The 15,020-nt window shown below is 42.6% G+C and overlaps 1 protein-coding gene across 4 annotated transcripts in view; it reads left to right on the top strand.

Annotated features, from left to right (window-relative positions):
- Window positions 1-4,796, top strand: part of KBTBD12 (kelch repeat and BTB domain containing 12) — a 172,200-nt gene extending 167,404 nt beyond the window's left edge. For all 4 annotated transcript variants that reach the window (XM_039547858.1, XM_039547859.1, XM_039547861.1 and 1 more), the window contains one exon: window positions 797-4,796. In XM_039547858.1, the coding sequence (XP_039403792.1) occupies window positions 797-966 (170 nt within the window). In that variant the 3' untranslated portion in view covers window positions 967-4,796. The remainder of the gene's footprint in view (window positions 1-796) is intronic.
- Window positions 4,797-15,020: the final 10,224 nt, after the last annotated feature.

Genomic DNA, 15,020 nt, shown 5'->3' with positions numbered 1-15,020 from the left:
TGATCCATGAAGTAGAATTGCTGTCAGCCTCAAAGAAGGGAAAGGTACAAACACTGTCACATACACTCACTAGAGATAAATGCATGGGTTTTGAGGGCATGTAAAAAAAGGATCAAGAGCAGCCTCTAAAGAAGAGATGCCAATTTGGACACACTGTACAATGAAACATGTCACCAGATTATTAAGTCTCAGAGAAAATATGTTGGGAATTTAATGTTTCTTATCGTGATAGTTCTTCTTCTGGTGGTTGTGAAATGCCTGTGCTTGCGAATCTTTGAGACTCAGCTTTTAGTAAAGCCATCTAGAGAGTCATCAGATGTGGAGGAAGGAGACTGGTAGCAAAACACATTCACATCCTCTTCTCAAAGTAAGAAAAGTTTCGATTAAGGTCACTTGCTGTGAGAACCTAACTTTGAAATGAAAAGGAAAAGTGAGAAAAATGAAAGGCCCTTTTCATTTATAGAAAAGAACTTGGCATTGAGTAACAAAACTGCTGGAAAGTTCAGGTCCTGTGTTAGCAAAGAAAAGGTTTTTCCTTTTTTCAAGAAGTGTAGTGCAGCGTTGCATCTGACAGAAGCAAAATTCTCCCTTGTGTGGTGGCTCTTTTGTTAAGATTTGTCAGCCTCAATAAACAGCGTTTTGTTGTAAGAATGGCTGTGATTTAATATGGTTGCTCTACCCTGATTGTTTATGACAAATTCTTCAAAAAGAGGAAGGATTAATTTATTAATTTTGCAAACTTCTTTGACCCTGTTGACTTTGCCTTTGATATTTTGTTGTTGCTACTATTTTTCAGCTCGCCATGAAATTATCACCAAAACGATCCTAGAGTTGGATACGTGGGGAAACCAGTGGAATGTGGTGGCCGTCAACGTCCTCATGCATGACAGCTACGATGTCTGCCTCGTAGCTAGACTGAACCCCCGAGATCTCATCCCCCCACCCTCTGACCTAGTGGATCAATAGAAATGCAGTTGTTCCTTGTGCTTTCAGATTCTGCTGTAGCTGAAGAGTTCAGACTAGAGAGAGGTGTGCAGCTTGACCTTGGAACTGGCCTGAGGTGAAAACTGGGTTCTACAGAGATGAGTCTGTGACAGGCTCAAGCAAGCAATGCCTTAGACCTGTGATTCTTTCAGCCACTGCTATATACTCAGTATTGGTACTTCAGGCTTTTGTGATTGATCCTATGGGCTTCCCGTCCCAATAAGCCTCTGGAGTTGGCCCAGGCACCCTACCACAGCACTTCATCATTTAGCTGTGTAAGCGCTAATGTGCAACGCAGGTTGGGCGGCTGTGGGCCTTAGCTTCACCATCATAGTTGCAGCCCAAAGCCCATTGCAGGGTAAAGCAGCACAACTGAATGAGAGCCCTAGCAGGTGAAGATAACGTTTCAAGGGAAGATTCTGCCTTCACTTACATTTGGGGCACCCCATTGATTTCAGCTGGGTTAACAAGGGTATTAAGAGACAGTAACCTTGGTCGAAATTGGTACAGTTGTCCAAAAGGGGTAGGTTGAAGCTGACCCAGTGCATGAGCAGTGGTAGTGGGAGAGAAGAGGCAAGGAGCCTTCCTTTCTTTTGCACTCCTGCAGAGCAGCCAAGCATAGTCCTGGTGGGGAGCACAGACTAGAGCGAACAGTAACACTCACTACCTTAAAGAGGTTGGGATGAATGTGGGCCGTGGCCCTGCCTCCAGCCCCTCAACAGCCCGTGGAGGTGAACCAGTTTTTGGGGGAGAACATCCTGCATCTTCTCTCAGGGTTCTGAAGCTCCTGTACCAGTATCAGGAGGAAATCCAGCTCTCAAGGGCTCGTGCTGCTGTGTGACCAGGTGTAGCCAGTGCCTTGAAGGTACAATCTGGCTCAGTTTCTAAGCCCTTCTTAGTTAGAACTTTGAATACAATATTTGAGGGGGGGCGGGAATGAAACACAAAAATAAAAATTAAACCAACTTTATCATCAGCTGACGAGATTTGCTGCCATGCATCCACACAAAGAGAACAAAGATTCCCACGGCAGCTCCTCAGCAGTCTTGCAGTCATTGTTTATATCAGGCTCTTGTTTAAATAGAAATAGCTTTCATGTAGCATGGGGATAAACTCTGCACCAAAAGGGGGATTTTGCTGTTTCCAGAGGGACTAAGAGTAGTTCAGACAGAATGATCACATTGAGCTTCTTGAAGCAGCATTAGGTTCACAGGATTAGATGACAGTAGACTAGAAATGTGCTAAAGTCTCGCCAGGTAGCTGATTTCCAGTTTGAATTAGTAATATCCATTCATGTGTACTCTCGTGCCTGCCTCATTGTGTGTCTGAGTGTCATTTCCTAGGCAGTACAGGCAAGAGGATTGGGAAGCTGAGCAGTTCTGTTGGGCTGAAACGACAATTGAGAGGATGCTGCTTTACTCATAAAATGAGACGATCATTGGAGAACACGGCAATATGTTATAAAGTGTTGAAACGCTCAATAATTAATTTGCAGAAAAAAAGTTGCTGCTTAGGGTCACAAGACCAACAACAAAACTGGCAAGAAGTGATCAGCAAAGACAGACTCAGTCCCCTTCAAGAGTTTGAGGACCGTTACTTGCAGAGCAGGATTCACAGACTGGAATGGTGTGCTACACTCTTCTTGAATCATATATTTGGTTGCAAAAGTTCCAGCAGTTTATAATTCTCCCTGCTGTGACCGGTAGCAGGAGGGATGGAGAAGATGACCCAAATGGCCTTTCTCAGCTCTAATTTCTGTGATTCATGAACTATTCCCTTGAGTATCCAGTGGAACTATCAATCTGTTTTATAAAAACACTCAACAGGAAGTTCACCAAAGTTTGCTGGATATATACAGTACTGCACTGAGGGTCAATTGGGCAGTGGATATTTTGTGTTTTAAAAGGAAAGAAGAAATGAGGCTGTGATCCTTATGACTCAGCTCTTATCTCTCACATGTTCCGTAGGCAGGATATGTTTGACAGTCTAAACTTTCACATTTGTGTCTATCACCTCTGTAACGTTAAATCATTCTTGTTTCTTTCCTAGGTTGACATGAGAAGTGACCCAGTGTAACTTTAGGGCAGTGCTGCTGCCAAGATTGCCTCAGTGCTACAAACTAAAGTGGCCAGTTCTTAGGATCTCTCCTGAAAACTTGGGTTTTTAAATGCTCTTTGCGGTCAGTATCCAGGTGACATTAAAGTTGCCCTTTAATGTGTTGTAAAAAACACTAGAGAGTTTACCCAGTTTCCTAAATCGTAACAAAGGAAATTTTCCTTAACCCTTGCTGTTACTGCAGAAAAATGATATCTGCTGTGTTGAATCATTACAGTTCAGCTATGCAGCTTACTAGCTGACAGGGAGTGATACTCTTGAGTGACAGCTCACTTAGGTGGAAAGTTCTTAGAGACATAGTATCTATCGTCAAGGTTACTTTGAACACTGCATCAACCTCTGTCGGTTTTGTTTCCTTTATTATTTTTCATTTACAGCTTAGTGGGGAAAAAAAGTGTTTGTTTTTGTGACTATTCCTGCTCTGGCTTCTATGTTTCCTGAGGCTTGAAACTTAACTAGATCTACAGGGGATGTGAAATACACTCCATTATAGAGAGCTGCCTCTATAGATCCTAGGGGAATTTTGGAGGGGACATTCAGGTTTGTGGTGGACATAGCTAAAGCCCCTCCATCAAGCTTGCATGCCTGGGATGAAGTGACCTTTCCTCCCCACTCCATATCTATTGTTTTTTGTATAGTTATTGAAAGAACTGGGTGAAAACTGTGCAGTCCATCTAGGTCTGTCTTGCTAGCAGAAGGCGGTATCGATTGATATATTGTGTACCCTGTGTGTGGATCCAGCTGTCAGAGCTGGGGTGGGTTCTGGGGGCCGTTGTCATTTAGGGTGGCCTCCCCTCATTAGAGATACGTCATGAAGTGCAGGAGCTCAGTCAGCCTTGGGCATGCCCTGAGCACTGCTCAGCATTCTAACCAAAGCTAGCATAACTTTTGTCCCTTGTCCTGAACTCATTTTCCTTTCTTCTTGTGGGGCAAGGATTGTTTTGTTTTGGAGTTGTTTTTTCTGCTCTTTGTGGGGGTGGCAGGGAGAGGATGGGAGTTTTCCAAATGTCTCATGGTGGAAAGTCCAATAGAGTTGCTTAGGGACATCTCAGGGTGGAGTTCTGTAAATTCTTACAGTTCTGGAAATTCTGTGGTCAGTCTAAAAGATCTGGAAAGCCCAGGCTCTCTAAACTTTCTAAATCAATAATTAGTACCGTAATAAAAACTTGAGAGGGACAGGAGCAAGCAAGCTTAGTGGTAGATAGTTTTGAGCCAAAATCTTTCTCAGATCTCTTGATTCTTGCAGCCCCACTGCCACCTTCATGAGTTCAGAATTAATTTCATACTCATGGGAAAGTTTGCACATACCCACAATAATTATTTGTTTCATCCATGGCCCATCTCTGGTTAACTGTGGTGGCCAGTTCTTAGGAGCTCTCCTCAACACTCAGGTTTTTAAATGCTCTTTGCTGTCAGAATCAAAATGACAGTAAAGTTGCCCTTTAACGTGTTAACTCAGATTTTTCCCAAGGTTGTGCTTACATCCGTAATGCTAGTATGCAAACAAAGACGTATTGGCAAGATGTGGCATTGTATAAATGGATGCTGTTAAGCAAAAACAGACATGTTAATTTCAGTTTCACTTGAAACTCTGAAATATATCACCTGTTCCCAAATTGGAAGGGACAATTGAGAGGTAATTTAGAGTATTGCAAATAAAGGAGAGGAGAAAAAAATGAAAACTCTATAAAAAGTTACTTGGCACTGTGTCCATTCTGTTTTTTTACAGTTGTCCATGCACAACTGAATGCACAAATATCCATGTTCATCATTTGCACATCTAATCATTGTGTTTCCACATGCACTCATGGTCACTGTGCATGCAAACAATCCACTAGTACAGTGTTTCCCAAAGTGTGGTACACGTACCCCTGGTGGTACGTGAAAGGGTTTCAAGGGGTACACGGCCCATTCACCCCAGCTGGCAAGGGGCCAGCAGTGGGCTGAGTGGGGCCGGCGGACAGAACCCCAGACCCGTGGCAGGCTGAGTGGCTCAGCCCGCTGCTGGCCCGGGGTTCCATCCGCCGGTCCTGCTCAGCCCGCTGCCAGCCGGGGGTCCCGTTCACCTAGGCCGGCAGCAGGCTGAGCTGGGCTGGCGGCCGGGACCCCGGGTGGCAAGGGGCCAGCAGTGGGCTGAGCAGGGCCGGCAGCTGGGACCCCAGACCCACGGCAGGCTGAGTAGCTTAGCCCGCTGCTGGTCTGGGGTTCCGTCCACCGGCTCCTGCCAGCCGGGTCCTGGCCGCCGGCCCCGCTGAGCCTGCTGCCGGCCGGGGGTCCTGTTACACCCAGGCTGGCAGCGGGCTGAGCCAGGTCAGTGGTTGGGACCCCAGCTGGCAGCAGCGTGCCAGTCAAAATCGGCTGGCGTGCCGATGCAAACCACGCATGCGGCGTTACCACGGCTCAGGCAATACACGTGCCTTTGTGGCATGCACAGAAGTCATACTGACGGATAAAAGATAAAAGTGAATAACTACTCCTGGCAAGTACATACTTGGTGTGTATTAATATACAAAATTTCTCTTTTACAATGAATCGCTGGCTAAAAATGGGAAGTTTGAAATGTACAAAAGAAAATTATGAAGGAAATATGAATGTTAGTGATAATTATGCTGAAAAAATGGTGATATGGCTACATCAGACAATTGTGATGACAAAATTAGTGAACCGTCTGAACTATCTGTAAGTTTATTGAACGTATCAGCTGCAAAGAAAACGAAAAAAAGCTCACAAATATTTTGAAGAATATCTTAAACTGGGATTTTTGTTGAATGGCGATGAGGTGGAGCCTGTTCCACTATGTGTGATTTGTTACGAGACTCTCACAAATGAAAGTATGAAACCATTGAACCTAAAATGCCATTTCGATAGCAAACATAAAGAATATGAGGGAAAACCTGTAGAATTCTTCAAAAATAGGTGCAAAGATCTCCAAAAGTCCTAGAAAACAATTCATAATGTGATGGGAGGTGAAAATATGAAAGCTTTGGAAGTTTCATATAGTGTGGTGTACTTAATTGCAAAGTCCGGAGCTGCTGAAGTGATTGGCGAGACATTAGTAAAACCTGCAGCCAAAGTAATGGTGCAAGTGATGGTTGGAGACAAGGTTAGCAAAGCTATAGATCGGGTTCCCCTCTCAAATAACACCGTTCACCGTAGAATCGCAGATATGGCCGAAAATGTAAAGCAGCAATTATTGTCAAGAGTACAAAAGAGTCACTGCTATGCACTGCAAGCGGATGAATCCACGGATGTTGTGAATTTAGCTAATCTTTTGTTGTTTGTCAGATACAAGCTGAATAATGAAGTCCACGATGATATTTTGTTCTGCCAACCTATGCCAACACATACAACAGGAGAAGCTATTTTTCAAGTTATTGATGACTTTATCAAAAACAGTGACTTGGATTGGAGTTGTTGTGTTGGAATAAGCATGGATGGCACCAGAGCCATGATTGGTTCGAAGACAGGAGTTGTTGCATGTATTCAAGCTGTTGCACCACATTGTTGCATTCACAGGGAAGCACTCGCCAGCCAGAACATGCAGACAGATCTAAAGTGAGTACTGGATGACGCTGTGAAAATAATCAGTTTTGTGAAAGGGCACCCTCTGAACGCCCGGCTGTTTTCTCAGCTTTGTGATGAGATGAGCAGTGATTACACACAACTCCTATTTCACACTGAAGTGCGTTGGCGTTCATGTGGAAAAGTTCTGAATCGCCTGTTTGAGCTGTGAGAAGAACTGCAAGGTTTTTTAGATGAAATCTTTAACCTGCGAGACCGTATACACGACTGGAAATGGCTATGCAAACTAGCATATATTGCAGATATCTTTGCTCATTTAAACAACCTCAGTCTATCCTTGCAAGGGAAACTCGTATCCATATTCCATGTTCAAGACAAAGTGAGTGGCATGGTCGCAAAATTGAAACTGTGGCATAAATGTCTTAGTTGTCGTGAACTGGATTCCTTTCCATCTCTTCATGACTTAGTAATAAACTCAACTAACCAACTTGATAGTGATGTGTTGCAAACCATGAAGCAGCATTTGGAAAGCTTGCAGAAAGATCTTTGTAAGTATTTCCGTGAACTGGACGGCACCTTTGAATGGATAAGGAACCCTTTTATCATCAGTGTTCAAACATTGCCAAATAACCTCTCTGCTTCAGAAGAAGAACAGCTCTTGGAGCTGCTTCAGATAGCTTCCTGAAAACAAAATTTGAGCAAAATACACTGACGTCATTTTGGTTGGGGGTTAGCTCTGAATATCCAGCTCTGTCAGACAAAGCTGTCAAGTATCTTCTGCCTTTTCCCACCTCGTATTTGTGCGAGATCGGATTCTCTGCGCTGGTTGGCATCAAAACAAAAAAAATGAAATTCTTATTGACGTGGAGCCCCATCTTCGTCTTAAGATCACAGACATCGAGCCAGATATCCCCGCGATAGTGTCTGGCCAAAAGCCGTTCCATCCCTCGCACTGAAGAGTTTGGTTTGTACGGAAAATTTTTCAATACTGAAATAGTAAGTATTAGAACTAGTGCTTTCTTCACTAACCTAACCAAACCAGCATATTTTAATTTCAGAATGATACGAATTCACCATATATATATGTGTGTGTGTATGTGTGTGTGTGTGTATGTGTATATATATACATGCTGTTCTGTCAGATTGTTGATTTACTTCTATTATTTTAATTATTTCTAGTGCTATTTCTATATGTAACTATTATTTCTATTAAAAGTTTTGTTTCAACTGTATGTAATATAATTTTGTATTTATTTCTAATAAACAGTTAATCCAGAATGAAACGAATTAGGAGTGTGTTATAAAAATATGGCTACCACCCTCCCCCCCAAATTGTCTTCATCGGAGAAGGGGTACGCCGGTAAGACAAATGTCTCAAAAGGGGTATGCAAGTGTTGTAAGTTTGGGAAACACTGCACTAGTAGATATCTAATTGTCCATTTGCACAAACAGTGATTGTGATTGCTTGGAGGACCATAGTTTGCATGTGCAGGGATTAGTGTGTGTGTGCAGTTCTGAAAGTCTGGTGGGCCAGATGTTGCATTATGCTCTTGCCCCTTTGTGTCTCTCAATTAGCTCAAAAGAACTGGATTCTGGCCTTAATTTGCCAGCAGATAACCCCCCGGTGGGTATAAAGTCATCAGACCTAGTTCCTGCACCAGCACCCCCCACATACACTCCAGCATAGGGGGTGGATTGAGGGCATAGTGGAGCCCTACTATGCAAATCCTTCACTGGCATAGGATCTGTGAAGGGTCTACACCAGGGATGTAATTTAGGGCACCTTCTATGATGCTCTAATACACACTGGAGTCAAGTTGGGGTAGATTGGTGCCCACCCCACTTTCCCCATACCTGAGCTCAGATGCATGGGAGGATTGATCCCGGCCCCTTACATTTATGCCCTATTTCATCCAAACAATTTAAAACGTGTAATGGGGCCCTTCAATCAGCTTAGGGGCAATAAAAACATGCTAAAAACTATTTCTTTAAAAAAGGAATTCAAAAAAAGTGTGAACATGTTCACGAAGGTCTATATTTTGTTGGCTTCCTACAAATCTGTAAAACTAGGGTATTCTTTTAAAAATCTGTTTTCCCACTGGTTGAATTTTTAGTTTTCAGGGTCCTCTTCTTTCCCTGTTATGGCATATGAAGCCCTTCTGGCAATTTGATTCATGAACCATCATGCTTTGAATCCATAGGTCAGAATACCAGCTACACTTGCAAGTTTCTGCAGCTGTCCCTAAAAGTTTTGAAGCAGACATAACAGATCATGTACCAGCAGTTTCCAAAAGAAGACATTCCACCCCCAGTTGTGCTCAGCTGGAACTAGGACCTTAGCAATTTACTACCATCTGATACTTGGAGGTTGAAAGTAAAGGATGTATTAAAAACTGGCTGAAATATACACAGGATGTGCTCATAAGTGCACCACCCTTATTTTCCTTGGCAAACATCTCATCTCTGTGTATGTTGTACCATTCCCTCTGAGCGTGTGATGGAATGATTTAATAACCCACCCTATGATTTCAGCCACAGTGTAGTCTGCAATGTGGGTTGTGAATTTATGCTGCATACTGCAAGGAGCAGCAGAGTGTTAGAGGGCTATGACTCCATATAGGCAGGCCTGCCTCGCTATAGGAAGTGTTATTAAATTATATAGCACATACTAATGCATTCTGTAATAGATACACAGTATATCTTCTTTCTAGATTTTTTTTTAATAAGTCCTTTACTGCGGGAGATGTGGTCTTTTCCACCAAGCCACATGGCAGTTCTGCCCAAGTCTCAACTCAGCAAAGTATAAGCATGTGCTTGCCTTTAAGCATGTGAATATTCTCATTGGATTCAATGGGACTGTTCGCATGTTTAACGTCTGACACATGCTGAAGTGCCTCATTGAACAGGGACTAATAACTGGATAGGAAAATCCTCTGTGTTCTAACATCCTCTGCTTTAAATCAACTGAACTGAAAAGATACCTTTTTTTTTCCAGGCCCCAGGCAACTTACTATGGCTAGATGCTTTGACCATGTCTTCCTGCTTCTCCAATCCCTTCAGTGCCTGCCACTCTCCTTCCAGATGAAGCTCAAAGCTTCTCATCCTCATTTTCAAAGTCTTGCACAACTCTGGCCATCCCTATATCTTTCCTCTCATATCTGCCTACATCTCATCCCACGCTCTATGCTCTAGTTTCTCTCTTGATCATTCCATTTGTCTCCTTGGCAAGCTTCCAGCTTGTCTCCTACTTCCACGCTGTCCCTTAGGCTTACTGCAACCTCTCCATTGATGTTTACCCTACCCAGCTTCCTCCTCCTCCAAAAACCTCTTTAAGATCCCTCTGTTCCATGAACCATTCCACTTTAGAGGGTATGTCTACACTGCATTTAAAAACCCACAGCTGGCCTGTGCCAGCTGGCTCGGGCTTGCAGAGCTGTTTAATTGTGGTATAGACATTCAGGCTTGTGCTGCAGCCCGAGCTAAAATCTACACCACAATTAAACACTCCCATAGCTCAAGCACTGTGAGCCGGAGTCAGCTGGCACAGGCTAGCCATGGGTTTTTCATTGCAATGTAGACATACCCAAAGAGTACAGAGGATCCCATACTGAATCCCTGTATTCAAGCACCAACTTTGGGTGAAGTTCAGATCCCAACCAAAATTTTGCAGCTCAGTCTCATAGCTAATAAAGATCACCTCTTTATGTTTGCTGGGCTTTGCAATGTCCTCGGTCTTGTGGCTACAACACAGGCCTCAGAGCCAGGAGACCTGAGTTGTAGTCACTGTTCTGCCACAGTCTCATTGTGTGACCATGGGCAAGTCATTTTACCACTCTGTGCTTTAGTTCCACTATCTGTTAAATGGACATAATGATACTGACACATCTCAGAATGGGTTGGGAGGTTTAATTAGTGTTTGTAATGTTCTGAGATTATTGGAAAAAAGGACTAGATGAGAGAACAGAACCAAGTGCCTAGTATAATATAATAATTATTGGAGATATACCTATCTCCTAGAACTGGAAGGGACCTTGAAAGGTCATCGAGTCCAGCCCCCTACCTTCATTAGCAGGACCAAGTACTGATTTTTGCCCCAGATCCCTAAGTGGCCCCCTCAAGGATTGAATTTACAACCCTGGGTTTAGCAGGCCAATGCTCAAACCACTGAGCTAGTACATTGCTCATGCCACACCAATAATAGTAAACTGTGCAAAGTATTACTATTGTCTCTGATCTTTGAACTTCAGTTGCCACACAAAGAGTCTGAAGCATAGATGATGCTACCTTCCCTTTTCCAGGGTGGGTAATGACCTAAGACGAGATTCTCTCCTGTGACTACAAAGGGCCCAAATCTAACTAGAGAACCCAGTCCATAATGTGTAAAGTCTTAATATAGATACTTATTCTGGACTTTGCCTTTTCCCAGTCACCCTTTGTAAAAGTGCATATGATGTTGCCAGCTTTTCTATGAAGAACATATCCCATTCCGGCCTGCTGGTGCTTCTGGTTCTTCATTACCAGAAGTAAAGCACTGGTGCTAAAATCAGAGGGGTAGCCGTGTTAGTCTGGATCTGTAAAAGCGGCAAAGAGTTCTGTGGCACCTTATAGACTAACAGACGTATTGGAGCATGAGCTTTCATGGGTGAATATCCACTTAGTTGGATCAAGTGGGTATTCACTCACGAAAGCTCATGCTCCAATACGTTTGTTAGTCTATAAGGTGCCACAGAACTCTTTGCCACTGGTGCTAAAATGTTATTCAGCTCCACCATTTCATTTTCTCATTCCTTGGCTTCAGAGTGGGGAAAACTTACCTCACTTCGCATACAGTAATGCAAGAGAAACCATTTCTCACATTGACCCTACACCCGACCCCTTCCTTCAAAAATGCTGCTGAGATCACCACAGTATTTTAAAATTAAAAACAGTGATTCCCAATTAGTCAGGCAAATAAATGTGAACTTTCTAATACAGAAGCAAGTGCAGAGAGAGTTGTCTAGAGGCTAGAGCAGAGGTGTGGGAATTAGAACTCCTGATTTCTATTTCCAGCTCTGTAACTTGGGAAAATCACGTAACCTTGTTGTGTCTTGGTTTATCCATGAATAAAGCACATATAATAACACCTACTTTATGCTCTTTGCTGTTAGGAGGTGTAATTACTTAATGTCTGTAAATCACTTTGAGATCCACAGATCAAAAGCACTATAGAAAGGAAAAGATTTATCATTACTAATACAATTGCCATCCCTCTGGTTTTGTCAACACCGTTCTTCAAAGCTCTCAGAAACCTATTCTTCTTGGGTTAGGAGATATTAGGTATTTGCAGATAATAAGGAGTGTTTTGTGCACCCCCTTAAACAGAAAAGGCAATAAGGATATCAAATCATTTATAAGGAATACTGTACGTTATCTAAGGAAGGGAGGAACGAGGTGTATATGCGTGCTCCTTGGCTGCTAGTAATGTTATAGAGGTGCAGCACTAACCACAGAAATGAAAGAGGTCACTCTTTGGAGCTAAATTTGAGCTGTAATCATTAAGAATAAATAAATTGTGCTTCTTATGAAAGTGTTTCTGATTTAGTAAATGATGTAATTTGATAAAGTGCACAGACAGCCATCAACAATTGGTAATAGGCAGAAAATAGAAGGTGGTTTATAGCGACATAGCAGACGCACTGGGTGACTGATACCTGAGCTGAATTTAGACCATACACCGCACTAGCTTTGATTAGACAAGCAGCTGTTGGAAGTCTCCTGGGATTCCTATAAGGAATATACATCTCCCATTCACCTCACTGGCTGCTTCAAGGCACAGTTGTGCCTAAGAAATCACCTGTAAAAAAAACATTTATTAGAGGGAGCATCAGCACTTTATTAAATGTAAACATAGCGGGATCTATTTGTTGAAATTACTGGAGTTACAATACAGATTAATGAGACCTTATCCATCCTTCTGCCTATGTAGCTAATTTTAGCTGACCCAACAAATAATTTATAAGGCTTAAGCTCTTAAGGGATGGGCAAATTGTGCAGAGATCACCTTTGTTTTTTAATCAGTGGTGAGGTATGTTGACTGTTTGCTGTGGTTTGCATTGATAAAATACACAGCAAGGTTTACGCTGCAGGACAAGATTGATTTTAATTAGGAAACTGGTTTAGTTGCTTTGTTTCACTTGACCTTTTAAATTGAAAGCCTGTGTGAGAGTTAATTGATAATTTCTTAAAGAAGGAAAGCAAGCAAGCAAATAGTGAGTAAACACCAATATAAAAAGAGAGGGGGGGGCTGACTTTTTACTCCCTTGACTGGTGTAAAATAGGTGTGACTTTTTTGAAGTCAATGGAGTTGCACTGGTGTAATAAAAGTGTAAGTGAGAGGAGAATCAGGCCTAATATTCCCCCCAAAATCAAACTCATCTCAGGAAGAGGCTCACAATGCTGGATTCTTCCTTTCTGTAGTGAACTAGAAAAGGAAATAGGAATACATGGCTTGAGGGATTGCTAATAGAATAGTGCGCCTTTCCTTCCGGATCACTTGTTCAAATCTAGTGCTGGTCAGCAGGGTTTGAAAGTCATTTCCAGCTGATGGCTGTGCCGTGGTCCATGTGAAGAGAGTTGGTGGGTCTCAGTTTAGCTCCTAGTGGATAGATATCCACATTACTAAAAAGTATCATCATGGTTGGTTTCCTTGTTGGCATTCTGAGAAGAAAGGTCAAGGTCTAAATGGGCCATGGAGACTCACATTCCACTCTGAGCCTTCCACAGACCTGGTTCCTTCAGGTCAGGGTTGAGCAACATTGACTGGAGGAAACTTTCACTGCTGGTGCTTGTAGTTGTACCTCTTCTATGGATGGAAGGGGTCAACACCCAGGACTGTCAGTTTGGCATCTCTCATGAGCACTAAACTCCCCCTTTTCAAACTTAAGAAGATAAATAGAAAAGGGGTAGGGTGGGGAAAGAAGAACCCTCTCTCATACCTAGCCTTGTCTTTAAACTCACCTTAGCTGTTGTCTGGCTCCACTCACAGTGGAAAAGATCATGTTAAAAACAGTGTAACCAGTTATCGAACTAAGGTCAGCTTAACACCTGTGGAGACGAGAAAGGCAGTATTTCCCCTCAGTCCCAAATGTCACAGCAGACACTTCAGCTGTGTTAAGTTTTGGTATGCTTATTTACTGTGCCTGGATAAAAACTCTCAGAATGATGGGCAAGGTCTGGTGTGTCCTAAGATGTCATTGAGCTGAGGGTCAAATTCTGCTCTCTGTTACACTGAGAATACCACTGAAATCAATATATTTATGATGGTATAACTGACTAGCTAACCAAATCTCTAACAGGTACCCTGGGCTTTTCCTGGTGATTAAAAACAAATCCCATCATAAACCAATGGAAGGAGTTGATCCTGCCAAGTATTTTATATGAAGATTGCTTTCGTATGTGGCTGCCATAGGACCTTTGACTATGAAAAGGTATGCCAGTGATAGAATCCACTGCCCCTGGTACATAATAGCCACGATGAAAATGTCAGTAGAAAGTGGTGTGCTCCCTGAATGGAATGTGGTGACGGTACCGCCCATAAGGCTTTATGGAAATATGCTTAGAATGTGTTTTATGCTACAAATGCCATGTAACATATCTCCGTAAAGGTTATGATCTACTGAATGTATTAATCCTGTTTGTGTGCATGTATCATTTTTGTATTCGAAGTTATGAATGTTATGAATGTTAGCTGTCTACTGGCTTGATTTCTAAATAACCTTAGTAGAGCATTTGGTCAGTTCCTGGAGAAAGGAATGTTGAAATTAAGTACCTAATCAAGAAACACTTAAAGGACAATGGATCTTGGAATGCTCCAATCCACATAAGAAGGCTACTTGAGGACATTCAAGGTAGCATGTAAACAATGGATGCTACCTGTAAAAACTGTGAGTCATGCATGGACATGTGTCTTGCCCAGGTGACTCCTAAACTCCATCTTGGAGCTGGACTTTGCAGAGGAGTGAGGAGGGGGTATCCACCCACAAGAGAAAGTCTATTTAAACCTCTGGGAGACCCCTCCATTTGGTCTTCAGATGACTAAAGAGAGAGCCTCTCCACCCCCCCCCCCCCAGGATGCTTGAAAGAAACTGGAACAAAAGACAGAGTGCAAGGGGTGTGAGTGATTGCTGGACCCAGGCTAAAAGGAGATTAGTCCGTAAAAGGGAGCATTCTGGAACTGGTGAGGCTCTTATCTGTATTCAGTTTGATTAGACATAGATTTGCGCATTTTATTTTATTTTGCTTGGTGACTTACTTTGTTCTGTCACTACTTGGAACCACTTAAATCCTACTTTCTGTATTCAATAAAATCACTTTTTACTTATTAATTAACTCAGAGTGTGTATTAATAGCTGGGGGAGCAA

The sequence above is a fragment of the Mauremys reevesii genome, linkage group 7 (genome assembly GCF_016161935.1).
Source record: "Mauremys reevesii isolate NIE-2019 linkage group 7, ASM1616193v1, whole genome shotgun sequence".
In the NCBI taxonomy this organism is placed as follows: Eukaryota; Metazoa; Chordata; order Testudines; family Geoemydidae; genus Mauremys; species Mauremys reevesii.
This window is presented reverse-complemented; position numbering and strand designations above follow the sequence as displayed.